This window comes from Nothoprocta perdicaria, unplaced genomic scaffold (genome assembly GCF_003342845.1).
Source record: "Nothoprocta perdicaria isolate Ctin4 unplaced genomic scaffold, notPer1 scaffold_41, whole genome shotgun sequence".
Lineage (NCBI taxonomy): Eukaryota > Metazoa > Chordata > Aves > Tinamiformes > Tinamidae > Nothoprocta > Nothoprocta perdicaria.
In genome coordinates, this window is record NW_020455655.1 from 4,097,231 (window position 1) to 4,112,071 (window position 14,841).

General features: G+C 42.9%; 1 protein-coding gene across 1 annotated transcript in view; it reads left to right on the forward strand.

Annotated features, from left to right (window-relative positions):
* Window positions 1-532: 532 nt before the first annotated feature.
* Window positions 533-14,841, forward strand: part of PDE8A (phosphodiesterase 8A) — a 109,477-nt gene continuing 95,168 nt past the window's right edge. The window contains exon 1 of the mRNA XM_026045802.1: window positions 533-1,171. Coding sequence (XP_025901587.1) covers window positions 911-1,171 — 261 coding nt within the window. The 5' untranslated portion in view covers window positions 533-910. The remainder of the gene's footprint in view (window positions 1,172-14,841) is intronic.

Genomic DNA, 14,841 nt, shown 5'->3' on the forward strand with positions numbered 1-14,841 from the left:
CTCGGCTGCCAGGGCCGCTGCGGCGGCGGCCGCCAGGCGCCTGACCGGGGGCTCTTCCTTCCGACGACAGCGACGTGAATGTCACCCCCGCGGCGGCCGCCCGGCGCCGCCGCCACGGAGGAGGAGGAGGAGGCGGCGCGGGACGCGCGCTGCGCGGCGTGAGGAGCGCACGCGGCTCCGCGGGCGGCCGCGCGTTCTTGCCTTTTTTTTATATCTGTTTTTTATTTTCGGCTCCCGCCGCCACCGCTTTGCCCCCCTTGCACCCCCAGCCTCCACCCGGACCGCGGGGCAGAGCGCAGCGTGAGCGCGGAAGAGGCGGCGGGAGCGGCCCCGGCCCCGGGTTAATCGGTAACGCCGAGCAGCGCCCGGTGCAAAATGCGCCGCGCGCCGGACTGGCAGCGAGGAGATGGCGCAAAGCCCCCGGCCGCGCTGAGCGCCTAGCCCGGGAAGACGCTGGGGTGTGTGTGGCTCTGGGGACTGGGTTTTCTTAATTTTTTTTTTCTTTTTTTACTTTTGCTTTTTTTTCTGCCTTTTTTTTTCTTCCTCTTCCCCAGAAGGAAAGAAAACCCTGCTGAGATTCTCAGATGGCTTAGAAAAATTTAATATTAATCTGTGAAAAGATGAAGTCGACCAGTTCTTGATTTCCCTCCCCTCCCCAACCCACTCCTGAGGTTGAGCTGAAAGGACCCGTTTCCTGGAGGACCTGGAGAACAGACACATTTCTGGTGGTGTAGAAGGGACTGATGACAATGCTTCAGAGTGTAGCGGAGACGCAGGAAAGATGTTCAACCTGTTAACAAAAAAATAAGCAGAGGGGAAATACCAACGGAAAGGAAAGAAATTATATATATATCCACAAATATATATATATATATACAACTTAGAAATATTCCCCAGGTGGCCACAAAGCATGGGCTGTGCTCCAAGCATCCACATCTCTGACAGCAGAGTGGTCTATCACAGTAGCAAAGAGTCCGAGGAGTGCAATTCTCCTCACCAGACCAACACAACCATGTCTCAACAGCAGCAAGGCAACCCCGTCCCAGGATTATTCATTAAATCCTCCAACACATCCACTTATAAGGTGAGGACTAATTCCTCTAAGAAAGACAAGAGAGAGAACAGCCAGAGCATGGAGGCAGAGACTCAGACCAGCAGATCCAGTGTTAAGGTAAAAAAGGGTGCGAAATGTAAGCCCTGTTTCTCTCAGAACAGGGGCTGGCTGTAGCGATTTAACCCGAGGAGTCTCCCTGCCTAAGCGTTACATTGCGGGAGAGTTTTCCTTGCTTGAGCTGTTATTTTCGTTTATAAACCGGTCGGTCTCACGAATCGACTCTCTGGATGCTCCCAAGCCTCGTTCTTGGTTCCATAGAAGGAGTTTCTTGACGCGACGGAGCAGAGCAGTTGATTGTCGTGGTTGGTGGCTGAGCGCGGGGTGCGGGCGCGGGGAGCGCGGAGGGCCCCGCGCTGCTGGGGCTGTGGTGCGGGAGCCGCGCTCCAACACGGCCCTGGGCACTGGGCGCTCCCGGTCCCCGCTCGCCTTTCTCGGCCAGCACAGCCCAGAGCAGCCACCTGGATGGGCTGGGGAATTCGTGTGCCTCCGTCTTCCCTTCGGGAAGTGGCGATGAGAGGACAGCGGTTCTTGCTCTAGCTACTGATTTCATTAACAACTTGTTGACCTTGTGTGTTGCTGCATGTAGGACATTTTCTAGCATATTTGTGGGTGTGTGTCCGTGTGGGTACATTTGCACAGAGGTGCAGCATGAGACCTGTGTGCTGTAGAGAGACCCTGACCAAAAAGAAATGGCAATCTGTGGGGTTTTCAGGTGAAAGAGTTGGTGGTGCCGAGGATTTGCTTTCCTCTTTACTTTTCACTGATGGCCTAGTGGTTTATAGGTTACGTTTTAGTTCCTAATACTGTAGCCTTTTGGTTATCTATTTATTTTTGAGAATTGTTTCTTTTTGCAAAAACAAGTAATTGCAATTGTTAGGGGAAAAAAAAAAGGAGCTTCCCAGGGATATTGTATAATATGGCTCATCAGCTCTGCTTAGTACAATAACAAATATGTCTTAAATATAAGGTACAGGCTTAAGAGGAAGTCAGTAACTACCAAAATGTGAACTGTTTTGCAGGCCTACAGAAGCTCTAATAATTTGCAGTTTTCTTAGGATTCTTTGTGCTTATTAAGGCAACTTGTAGAGCACTGGCCTGGAACAATTTTTGCCAGTACCTTGGGTGATTTTCTTTTCTTTTCTTCTAGATTTAATATTTTCAATTCATAAGATTAAAAAAAAAAAAGTGGAATATGTGGATACGTTCTATATAGAATAAGTTGAAGAAAGAATGAGTAATACCTAAAACAACACAAAGGCGAGGGGTGTCACGTTAAACTGAAAGTCCGTGTTAGTAGGACTGTTCAGTCCAGGAAACTGGACTTTACGGCAAGTTCATGCACTAAAGACTCRCTTAGGCAATCTTGGAAAACTTAGTGGAGAAACTTAAATTACCATTAAGATCCTGACAATTGTTTTGCTTGTTTAGTTTTCAGTTGTACCTTAACAAATTTAAATGAAAAGTTCTTGAAGTTTATACTGTGTGATTTTTTACTTCTGTGTACTTCTCGAGGCAGAAAACAACCTCTTTCTGTAATCATGGATGGGAAGCAAACTTAGTTTTATTACGTTTTGTTGTTTGATATAAATAACTGTAAAAACTACTTGTTACTATGTGTGCATGATTCAGCCAGATGCTCTATGATTTTGGTTAACGTGTACCGTGATTGCATTGGCAGTTATTCTGGTTTTTATTATTCAGTGGTATCATCAACTCTTGTCATTACTATAAAAATATTTCCACAAAACTGTGGGTTTTGAAAAATGAGAGTGGAATCTGTGATCAATTTAGGTCAAAATCTGAATGAAACCTATTTTTAAGATTTACATGTGTAAAATCCTATAATACTCCTCAAATATAAGGCAGCATGGTATTTTATTCTGTGCTTTTATCGTTAGTGGGCATCTCGTGATTAGATATGCAATACTTACAGTGCTAAAGTTTAACTGTGTTGTCTCAGAAGTTGTGCTGGAGAGAGCTGCACTTCTGCAGGTTCTCTCTTCACAGTACAGGGAAGTTTAGAAGGATACAAGATGTGAACACCTTGAAGATAAGGGACAGGGGACTGAAATCATTGAAGCTAAAAGTAGCCTTGGGCAGGATATTGTGCAGTTTTGAAGTTAAAAGTATTTCTATCTGTGACAGAACTGGGAGAATTAGGGTGGTGCTGCAAATTATTGCTACTCTGTAAAGTGGCACATAGGCCCTTTCTGATGCCTCGAGTAGCTAGAAGATGCTTTGTACCTGTTGTGCTTTGGTGTTGTAATCAGAATTTGTGTGGGTAACCAGTAATCTGCCTCAATGGCATTTTTAATTCAGTTCGGGGCACTGTAATGGAAGCTCATGCACATTTTTTTTTTTGGAGGTAAATGCACAGATTAATGTCAAGAAAGTCCTGTATGAGAGCTAAGAATGAAATTGGCCCATTTGTTAGCTAGAACAATTTGTTAGCTATTGGCCCACATGTTTGCTAGAATTAGCATGGTTTACTAAAATACGTGCAATAGGTGTTACAGTGACTTTGATAGAATCAGTTTGTTAGCTGTAGTATATATTTTCACCTCAGTGTTATAAAAAGATAAAAGGAATGTTAACTGTAAAATGTCATTATATATATATATATATATATTGCTAATTAGCCCTAAGATTTATTCTGATGTTATATTTATGTGTTACTATGTCCTTCCTCTAATCAAATGGTAGACAATCAGTTTTTTGTGTGTGTGGTGTCATCACGCTATGGTCTGTGATTTGCATCGTTCACAAAATGTGACTGGATAAGTTACCTTGTCTTTCCTAATGCTGAACAACCTAGATTTATCCACAGTAAACTGGCAGAGTAGTTCTGAAGTGTTTGTGCACAGATATACACAGTAATCCCTAATCTCGGTGTGTGTATATATAGGCATGGTGACAGTATGTAATTATCAAATATGATTTGTTACAAGGATCATCTGTTAGTGTCACCCGTATCTCTATCCTTAAATAGTAATTTTGTATGTGGCTTTCAGCTGAAAATTTCTGAGCAGCTTGGAATAAATGCTGAGTGTAAAAAGTGAATTAACCATGGAAAACCTTCCTTTAATCTTCAAAATGTATATTCCACGGCTAAATACCTGTATTTTTACTAGTGAAAGCTGTGCGCGATGTAGACTCGATAGCAGTACTGCTTGTACAGGGCTGTGGTGGGAGTATATTAAAGGAAACTTGCACAGTAAAGAAGAGGTTTCCAGGGTTGTTAGTCTCCAAGTCTCAAAAAAGCAGACTCAGAATTGTTATATTCTATTTTTTCATGCCTTAATTAAGGCATGAAATTAATTTTCCTCTTTAGATGTCTGTGTAGTTCAATGTACTTGGGCTTAACAGAAATCCCCTGAAATATTTCTAATGTGATACTTGTTGATTTGTAGCAACATAAGCAGAGCAAATGCTGCCACAGTGTAAGGACTTCACGAGCATTTGTGTAAAACAGGCTCAGGCTTCCTGGGGAAATGCTGTCCTGTCGTCATGTCTGTGTGTCAGTCTTCTACTGAGCATTAACATACTGTCTAACACAAATATTTTATATTTATTTTACCTCGTCCTCCTTTCACATGTGTGATTTCCTCCTCCTCCTCTTACATAACTCTTTCTTGCAAATATTTAACAGAAATTTGTGCATTTGGGTGCAAAGAGATCAGTGAATCCAAACTTCCCTTATTTTGAATTAAAAGTTGGCCTAAGCCAGCAACATTTGATATATCAGCTGATATGAGACAACCAGTTTAAATCCACAGCATTACTGCTAGTAAGTTTTCTTCATTCCAAACCTGTGAAATTGCCAGTTACTTTTGCCGTCGCTGTGAATCAGCAGTTGCATAATTCTGTATATAGAAGGCTGAATGTTAATTTGTGTCTTTGGTGCCGAACTGGCTCTCATTTCAGCCTGTAGCTGTACATGAYTTGGCTTCTCAAGCTGTCTACTCTTTTCCTGCCTGTTCTGGTAATTCCTGCCCCTTGGAACACGCGAGCCCTCCCTCCCTTTCCAACTCCCCTGTGCACTGTCCCTGCTTCCACTGAGGCCGTCCCACGTTCTCCTCCTTCCTCCCCATTCCCACTGCAACCGTCCTCAATCGTTTCCCTGACAAACCTCCCCATCCCCGTTTCCCTCCCACTTCCACTGACGTCAGCCCTCGCGTACAGAGATTCTTGCTCCCCYTGAGAGGATCCTTCCCACGCTGAGACACTGACTCCTCTCAGTGCTTAYGGCTCCGCGCTCCCAGGCTCGCTTTTTAAATGCTTTTGTTGGAACAAGCAAACCCTTTTCTCCAAGAGATAAGGGACTAATTTGTAAATGCTGTGAAGTAAACTCATGTAGTAACATGTGAGCTTTTTGTTTTCTGGTTGGGTTAATATTTAAATCATTTTTTTTATCTTTACCTTCTCATTTCCTTTTACTTGTAAACTGGAACTGAACAAACTTTTAAATCGCTCACAACATAAGGATCACTCCTCTGCTATGAAGATAACCTAACAGGAGTTTTTAATTTTGCAAAGGTTACTAGTAGTCCCTCTCTGGTCATGCAAGCTAACTCGTACTAAATGTGTCACYGCATTTCCGGGCAGTTTCTTGTGTGACTGAGACGAGCAAGCCCTGACCCTGAATATTTGGAGTACTTACTGTCAGCGAGAGCTGCACTGGGGCTCTTTTCAGCTCATAAACTCAGCTGCGAGGCATGAGACGTGGTCTTCCCTTTGCCCTCTGCGTTGTTCTTCCCTGCTGCAGTCTGAACTTGGTGTCTATGAAGGCCTGGCTGTTTTAGGTTTACTACAAAATTACTAGGAAATTTCCAAGCTGCTGGCTTTTTTTTTATCCACTGCACCTGAATGGGTCAAAAAGGATGTGTTAAAAACAACCCGACTTCTACAGTTCTGCGTATTTGTAGTGTTGATCTCTTTCTTAATGGTATTGCTTAGACCGGTTTGCAAGTCTATCCACAGTGAGAAACTTTCTAGTACTAAAATGTACTTTGTTCATAAGACAGGGAGAAAAGCTGTAGGTGATAGTTACTAGAGAAGAATTTCCTGTCCCTTGCCATTGAATTGACAATACCCTGTCAACAGTGATAAATTAATATTTTACTTTGGGTATTATGTAAACTTTTGTTCACCTCTAACAGCTATTGCTTTGAGAAGAGACTATGCAGTTGAGCCACTTAAGCAATGGTAACATAGTGAAAATATTCTGCTTTTTGAGCAGTCAGAGTGCCAACTGACTCTAAAATCAGTCCAGAAAGAAGAAATAAATAGTTAGGGATTGGGACAACTAAAGCTCTTGTTAGAGTAGAGCTTCATTCACCAATATAAGGTGAATGAAACCTAAAGAAAATATTATAAATGAGCAGATTGGCCTCAAGGTAGAACGGTTTCACTACGAACTCTCCATAAGGTGTCATTTGGTCRGGGGAGCATATAAACACCTGCATACTTATGAGAACAGTTCAGCATTGTGTTCTATTTTGGTGCTGTGTATGTACATAATGTATCCAAATGGTGACCAGCTCTACCAGGCGTGGAGGGAATTAAAAGCTTGTTAGCAATGTTTCCAGGACTGCAAATACAACATGGCTTCATGTCCAGTGTGTGAATTAGGTCAGGTCCATTAATTTCAGTGACGTTTCACCAGGAATTTGCTTGTCCTGTGACATTCTACTCATTGCTATCAGTCCTTTGGATAAAACAATTAGGTATCCTAATTTAAGCATGATTTAAATTGGCATGAGATGACAAGATGCAAATTGAAGAGCTTTAATGTGCATTACATACTGAATAGTTCGGTTGCTCAGAGTCAGATTCTAAGTATTCAGAGGTTTCTAGGAAGTTTTCTTCAAGTCCCTCTGTTTTGCAAAAAGGTTTCAGCATGCCAGTTCTCTTTAGGTTCCTTTCTAAAATCCCCATTAAGACCAAAGCATAACAATTGWTGTTGGTGCGCGTGCTGTGAAGTTAAATAGAAGAATCTCTTAATTTGTGCTTTTTTTCCAGGCTCTTCCCTTTTACTGGGGGTTGAACTGTTGGCCTCAAATCAAGCTCCCAGGCCCCTTTTCTCCTCTTCCTTCTGAATTCTGTAAATATGTCACTCTACATTATGTAAAAAGCTTAGTGTTTTATAAACCAGCTTCCACATGTATGGCCTTGTTTTGGAAGGAAGGACGAAGGCTATGACTTTTTTTTATCTTGGAGATGCTTTGAAATAAGTTATCTATTTTGAGTGGTAATGTTTCGAGGTGGCTTTTGATAGTCCTTTAACTGTTACTGCATATATATATATATATATATAAAATTTATATAGAGAGATTCTTGAAAAGCAAAATAACTTGTATTAAGTTGATAAAAAGAATATTCAAAATCTAAAAGCACTAGTAGGGATAGTAATTTGTGCCCCATTCAGTTGCTTTGTTTCATGCTCCAGAGATTGGCAGGGGGTTATTTCTGTTGTTATGTAGTCACAGCATAGTCTAATGGGGCAGGCAATTCTACCGAAGGGGCAGAGATAGCAGCTTGGTGCCCTTAGTCTCACCGGGAAGGGCTCTCGGAGCCGGCCCTGCTGGGTGGCCGCTTTCAGGGCTGGAGAGGCCGGTGCCTTGGGGTGGCCCCTTGCCGCCTGGTGACGCTCCTGCCCCTTGGACCTGCCCCGTGGTGGCCCGGAGCAGGGCACAGCAGCATCGCAGCAGGCTGTCAGCAGGCTGCTTGTCGCTTCCCTGTGTGTCCGGGCAGAGCAGTGCAGAAAATCCTACAGGAAAGGGGAGCACGGGGAGTCCTGCTGCATCTTCTGGAGCTGGCAGGCGTGGAGGAGCRGGCCTCAAAGCCAAATCCTGCTCGGTTGCCCCGCCGCCTGCGCTGAAGGCAGCCACTGCGTGACCCTCGGTCAGGCTGGCACGGTGTGTTGGTGTAAGGGTGGTCTTGCTGCTCAAATAGGTGTTGCATTCCAGAGTGAATTGAGTATGTACCATATAGGCATTTTTTATTGGTTGTGGTAGAGGCTAATCCCTTTGTTAAGTAATGGTTTTAACAGATTTGTCTGCTTCTTGATGGGTAGTGAGAAGTCACTCTTCTTGCAAAAGTAAAATTATTTTGCTTTTTAATCTGAATGTTCCCTGTAAAATTTCATACATTTCGTGTGCTTGGAAAGACCAAACTTGCTCAAGTTAAAGTATTTTTCTTCATAAGTCAAACATGTTACAGTGGCATGAACAGATTTTGGATACATGGCTTTGTTAGGAGAATAATGGTAACCTTGAGATCTTTGTCCTGTTTGTGAGATTTCCCAGTTTCCTAAGTAAATCCATACAAAGAAAACACAGAATCACTGGGCAAATATAAAGCATGACATCCTTTACTTCCCATTGTTTTTAGCTTTGGGTTAGCAGTGACCTTTAGCTCCTTACTGGGATACAGTGGAAACTGTGAGGCCCCGTCTTACTTGCCACCGAAAGAAAATGTATTTCAAAAGTTGCATATCTACCATGGCTTTCCGTCTTCAGGTTTGTGATGCTGTCATGTTTAGTGAGATTAATCAGAGAAACTCAAACAGGGCTCTGCAATGTGAGTTYAAGGATCTCATCTGAAACAATCTGTGCATGTGTTTTAGTTTAAGTAGAACAAAAGAAGCTCCATCTGCCTTGAATGCAATCGTTGAGTATCTAGGAGTAGCTGCACTGTCTGCACCATCAGATATGAGATGATTCTCTTTCAGACTTAATTAACAAGATTGCTGCTTTTTATTTATGTGCAGAAACCTATTTCTGGAAGAGAGGTTTGAGGTTCTGGTCCCAAGTTTTTAATGTGCCTGTGTCGTGGGTGGAGGGTTCGATACCTGTGTTCAGCCTTAAAGTCCAAGTTTGCCCATGTGTGATTCTTCCTTTGCTAATACTCTGCTGTTTCTTTCAGGCTTAAGGATTTATTTTCTATAAAAGTTTGGTGAGAAATTTTGCAAATGGTTGAGGCCAACCACATGTACTACTTGGTAACTTGAAGCAGGAGGAATTTCCTCTTTATGTTGTTGCTGTTTAAGGTCTGATAAAGGTGCCCTTTTCCATTAGCTGGATTGTGCTGGTCAGTAATGYGGGCCTGGGATGAAGAGCAGGACATGAGGATGCATGGACTGGACTCCAGGGAAGCGTTGCCATTTGCTAAGTGTGGATGACTCTGGGATTACTGGCAAGAAAGCTGTGCTTTATTTTTTAAAGCAAAATGAAAAAAAAAAAAAACTTTCAAAATAGCAACAAGTTTTATTGGAGGTCCAAATTCTATCCCAAATGCTATCCTTGAACCTCATTAAAATCCGTGTGCTTGAGGGGTGTATGTGAGTCAGAACTTGGACTGCTGTGCTCACCTCTTGCCTCTGCAGAAAATAGCTCCCTGTTGGATACAGGATTTGAAAATCAAAATAATGGCAGTAGRGTATTAAGGGCTAAGTTATTTTCTGTCATTCCAGAAGGACATCAGCTTAACTTCACTAGGCAAATTCTTGGCTGTGCTGAAATSGGTGGCAAAACTGCTCTAGTTTTCAGATTGCACAGGATTTGCTCTTTGGGCTGTGAGTAGAATTTCTGTGGACTCTTTAGTGGAACTGCTGTGTGATCCTTACAGATAGGTCCCATGTCTTATAATTGCTGAATGCATAATATAATAGAAAAAAATCTCCCAATAACAGATATTAACTGTCTAGTGATAAGAGYAATGGGATGGTAAATAGATGTATTTTTTTCTCAGCCTCATAGAGCAACAAAAGTTGTTGTCAAGGAGGAACTATGTAAAGAATACAGATTGCTGTATTCTTTACAAATGAATATTTGGTCAAAATGAAGTGTGCAAGTCTTGTCATTTTTGTGGGGTGTCTCAAAGTAAAAAGCCTTGCATTTCTAGGAGTTTGAAAAAATATTTTTTGTGTGTGACCATATCTGTGTAGTTCTCCACTTACACCTGGAGTGTTTTGGGATGTATTGTGTTGCCCAGTTGCAGATGATGGAGCAGAGTKGCCCAGGTTAGAGGTATTAACTGACCTCAGAGGACCTGGGCCACACTGGTTGCTGTGTATCTGCTTTGTTCACTGTGCATCTCCGCTTACAGGCGTGATCTTAATTGTGTGTTGTAGGGTGTTGAGGATGTTGTGTATTGGATGTTGTGTATTTGGGAACATCAGAGTTGCTCTCAGGCCAAGCTCATGTCTGTCTCATGCAGTGCTTTGCCTCTATCAGTGGTCAGCAAAGTAGACTTTGGAAAAAGATGCAGGAACCTATTTAAAACTATAAAAATGAGGAGAACTTTTCTGGTTCCTCTTCTGGATTTAGTCTGGACATACTTATTTACATCTAATTTTTCACAGTTTTGGCAAGTAATATCATAATTATATTTTAGTTGCATCTCCCTAGGACTTAGTTGTAAGTAGACATACATAATAAAAAAAATGCCATTTGAGCAGAATTTTTAAACAGAGGAATAATTTACAAAGCCTATTGTGCTGTGGTAGAGAATACTTAGCCCTGATGTGCCGTCAATGGGAGGACATGTATTTGATCCTGCAAATGTTGTTTTGAGGACCACAAACAACTAATAGCGATGTTTAAAAGAAAACAAACCAAGTATGGGTTTGCTTTTTGAGGAGGATGTTGTCATTAGAGAAGCTAAGGGGTTTTTTAAATACATGAGGAGAATATCCTGCAGAAGGAAAGCTGAGGGTAGCCTCGCTGTTTTAGCGGGACGAAAGGTTTCCGAATGTGGGCAAAGGAGACTTTGCAAACCCAGACTGCTTTTGCTTTGTCAGGAACTGCAGAGAGAGGAAGAGCAAGTCCTATGAACTCAGACCTGCTGCGTGCTTCCACTGATTGGACTGTAACTTCCAATTGCTTAGAATTTGTTTTCTTTTGCTCTTTTGCTGTGGAATTGACCACCATTCTGCAGAGTTTCAGATAAAAGGGCTGTTCTGCTTATCCTGTCACTTAGCTGTGTTATCGCATGCTGTCACTTCTGGAAATGGTGTGTCTTGTGCCTTGTTGTTTAATGCCTTGCAAGTAAGGTGTGTCACTGGAGCATTGGTGGTGCTGTCGGTTGCAGCCTTTAAACCCTCCAAGAGGAATGAGACTTTCCTCTCTGTGCCATGGATCAGGTGGCTGATGGTTCTTTTTTTATTTTATATTTTTTTTAACCTTACCTTAAAGCCTTTACCAAGCTTTACTTTGGGATAGCTATTTATTTTTTAGGAGCAGCTTCTGTTTTCTAAAATATTATAGCTCATTGCAGCGTTTTAGAAATGACTGTAGTAGAAAGGTGGCTTGTTTGGAACCAAGTTTCCTTCCAAAAAACCAGTATAGCCTTTTCATAGCACCCTGCTTTTGACAGCAGTGCTGAGAAGCAAGATCAGCTTTCTGGGGAGAAGAGAAATTCAGCTTGTATGACCCTTGTTAATAAAAAAAGAAAGGATTAACTTAAAAAAAAAAAAAAGTCTAAATGTTAAGAGAAACTCCTAGTGTTTGTGGTGAAAGTTTCATTAGTGCTGTTGTCACTACCTGGAACTGCTCCGTGAGGCAGGGATGTGTCCATGTCCCCCTGGCACTGGCGGGAGAGGAAAAGTGCTGGTTCCTGAGGGACTGACGACAGGTCCGGTGTGTGCTATTGGTGACAAGTGAAAATGGAATTTGGGAGGCATTTTTTACTCTCGATTCCTGTAGATAAATATTTATTTATCAGTTTATGATATTTTACTGAAAAAAAAATGCTGTCAATGTGTATACATTTATAGYGTTTTTATTTGTTAGTTTTATTTTTGGGTAGTAGTGCAAAACCTCAGTGTGGCAGAGCGGGCATTGGTCGGAGGGAGCCTTGCCTGGGGGTTGGAGTGAGTCTCTGGGAGGTCTATGGGTTTGCTAATCCCAGGGTTTAGCCCCGAGTGACCGTGTGACCATGGGAAACCTGCCAGGCACCAGGTTTTCAGAGGAGTATGATTTAGTTCAGATTTTCAAAAGAACTCAACTTGTTGTGAAACGCTTGCAGTGAGGTTGCTCTGTCAAAAGAGTGTGCAGGGTAGACCAGCTCTTATTTGGCTACTTAAACTGGAAAGGGCTGCTATTGGGGTTAGGCAGCTCTGAGGCTGTACCCTAACTTCCTCTTGGCTGTCTGATTTGTGAGGGCTGTTACAAAGCTTCCTTGTGCCCCCCTGGCAGCAGGAACTTTCTACTGTTGAATCCTGCTAAGAGTGTGGGACGTGGTTCATGGGTCAAATTTTGCTGCATGGAGTAAGTTTGCTCTGCTGTTACGCAGAGCAGACTAGTGAAGCCTGAGGACTGTGGAAGTGAAACCCATTGCGAAGTCGGTAAAAAGAGGCTTTCCTCTGCTTTTCTACTGTGAGCCTTTAGGCTGAAAACAAAAGTTGCAGGCTCTAGGTGTTCAGATACCGCTGCCATGTCCAGCTCTTTATGTACAGAAGTTATTTGGATTAGTAGGTCCTTGCCCTGATACATTGCACCGCTCTATCGCTGCCTGCTAAATTTAGCCATGAGGTCTAAGACCAGTGCAGAACGCAAGTGAGGGGTCTGTGCTCCACTTGGAGGTCATGATGAGAGATTTTGCTCGTAGGTTGCAGAGCCTCTGTTGTCTCTGCAGGGAGAACCCAGAGCGGGGCCCCCTTGACTTCCCAGGCGTTTTGAGCATTTCCTATATTGACCTAAGGACTCCACTGGTGGGGGATACTCTTCAGACCAGAACCGTGACAAGGCATCTTTACCTAGTCATGGAAGAGTGGTATTAATTTGCCCTAAAAGTTGTTTGAGAACTCCTAATCTTTTCCATAGTTAGCTGGAGCAGAGACTCTCAATGTGTATTTCCTAAAGAGTGTGTTTAGCAATGAGGCTGGGCGGTCTCTTGCCCTTTCTCCACAGCTGACCTGCAAGAAAGAGCTGTTATCCCCCCTSTGGAAATCTGATCCTTCTGGTCTCTGGCTCCTTACGTGTTTTCCCCAGCTGACCGGCGTTCCAGCTGACTGATCAGAGAAATGCCCAGCTGCATCTGGGGATTAGGCTTTCCTGCAACAGTGCTATCCCATTTCAGGGTGAACGCAGCAGGGCAATGCCCTCTGTTGATCGTGGGGATCTTTGAAACCTTGACYAGTACTTCATACTGCTTTGTAAGAGTTTCAGGGATCTGTACAGTACCTCATCTTTTTTTTTTCCTTTTCATTTTGTAGACAGGTGAATGTGAGTGAAGAGCATTTTTTATCCTCTTTTCTAATGTAAGAGGATCCATGAGGTAGAAATCTAAAGAGATTATCATGAAGGAGGGGCTTCCACAGCCCATTCTGAGGTAGTTTAATGACTTTAAGGTAAACCAACAAAACTTCTTTCCTGTAGAGGGGAAAGTGTAACAGGGGACTGCCAGGGTGGAGGATTTGCAGCTGGAATAGCACTGCACTCCTCCTGTTGTTTGGTGCTGCAAAAGGTCTTTGTATCCTTAAGAGCCCAAGTCATGTTTGGGAAACCTTGAACTCTGTACTGAGGAGTGAACTGAGGCCAGTGATTAATGGTTTGTTTACACACAAGTTCTTATACTCAAATTAATTGATGGCTATAACTCAGTTTGGTTACTACAGATATTTTTGTTCTGGAACAGATATGAACAGGCTGTCCAGAGGGATATGTACAAGATGTTTTCCAGTTAGCTAGCAGTTAAATAAAAATCAAAATGCTAAATTGATACAATTGAAAGTTTTTATCTAGCTTGGGCAAGGTCTTTAACATGTGCTAACCTGGTGTAAGATACAGGAAAGACAGTGATATGGGTTCAAATTCCGTGTTCCAAGCCATGAACAGCAGCAAGGATGAGRCCAGCTCTGTTCCACCCTGCATACATTCAGGTCCTATGGAGCAGCGTGTTCTCCCTGATGATCCCTGAAGTGTTCTGTCCTCACCTGAGCAGGACAGGCGCATCGTGTCATGGCTATCGTGTCAGTGCACCCATCTGCAGAATTCAGCAGAGCGATGAAAGCTTGGATGTGCACAGAAGGCTTCCCGAGCAGCTCTCCTTCCTTGCTCCAAATCATGCTTTTGTCTCCAGAGGTCAGGATACCTTCGGAAGCGATTGCTGACTGTTTTCAAATGCTTATAGTTCTTAACCCTCTAAAACAAATGAAAGTATGAAGCTCTCTCCCAGACATGCTGAGGTAACCAGGGACTCTCTTAAGTCAATTTGTGAAGCAGAATTCTCCCTCATCACATGAACTCTTAATTTCTTGGTTCAGAAAAATGCAAAGCAGTTTGCTACAGTGCATAGCTGGGTGCTTTAGAGCCTATGTCTTCATAGAAAATTTTTAAAAGATGACTGTTAACTAAACTTGGCTTAATTAACTTGACAATTTCACAGATACTTTGAACAGCTCATTAACTGCAAGCTACAGCTTCCCTGCAGCCAAGCCTGGCAATACATTATACAGTGAACCTGCTGACAGGAGGGTACAACTTCCAGCCCATGCTTCACGAGAGCAAATTTATTACTGCAGTCCTGTTTCTTCTAAAACCAGTTAAGGCCTCCTTTAACAGATATTAAAAATACTTTGGTCTGCAGTGTGGCTCTACGTAGTGCTGTGAAGTGCAGATAGTACTTTGTAAGTTAGAGCCARTGCTGTTTTCATTAAGCTGTCAAGCAGTTTTGAGTGAGGGTAGTGGCAATGGCAGGGTTTTGTGGATTGCCGCTCCTGTGTG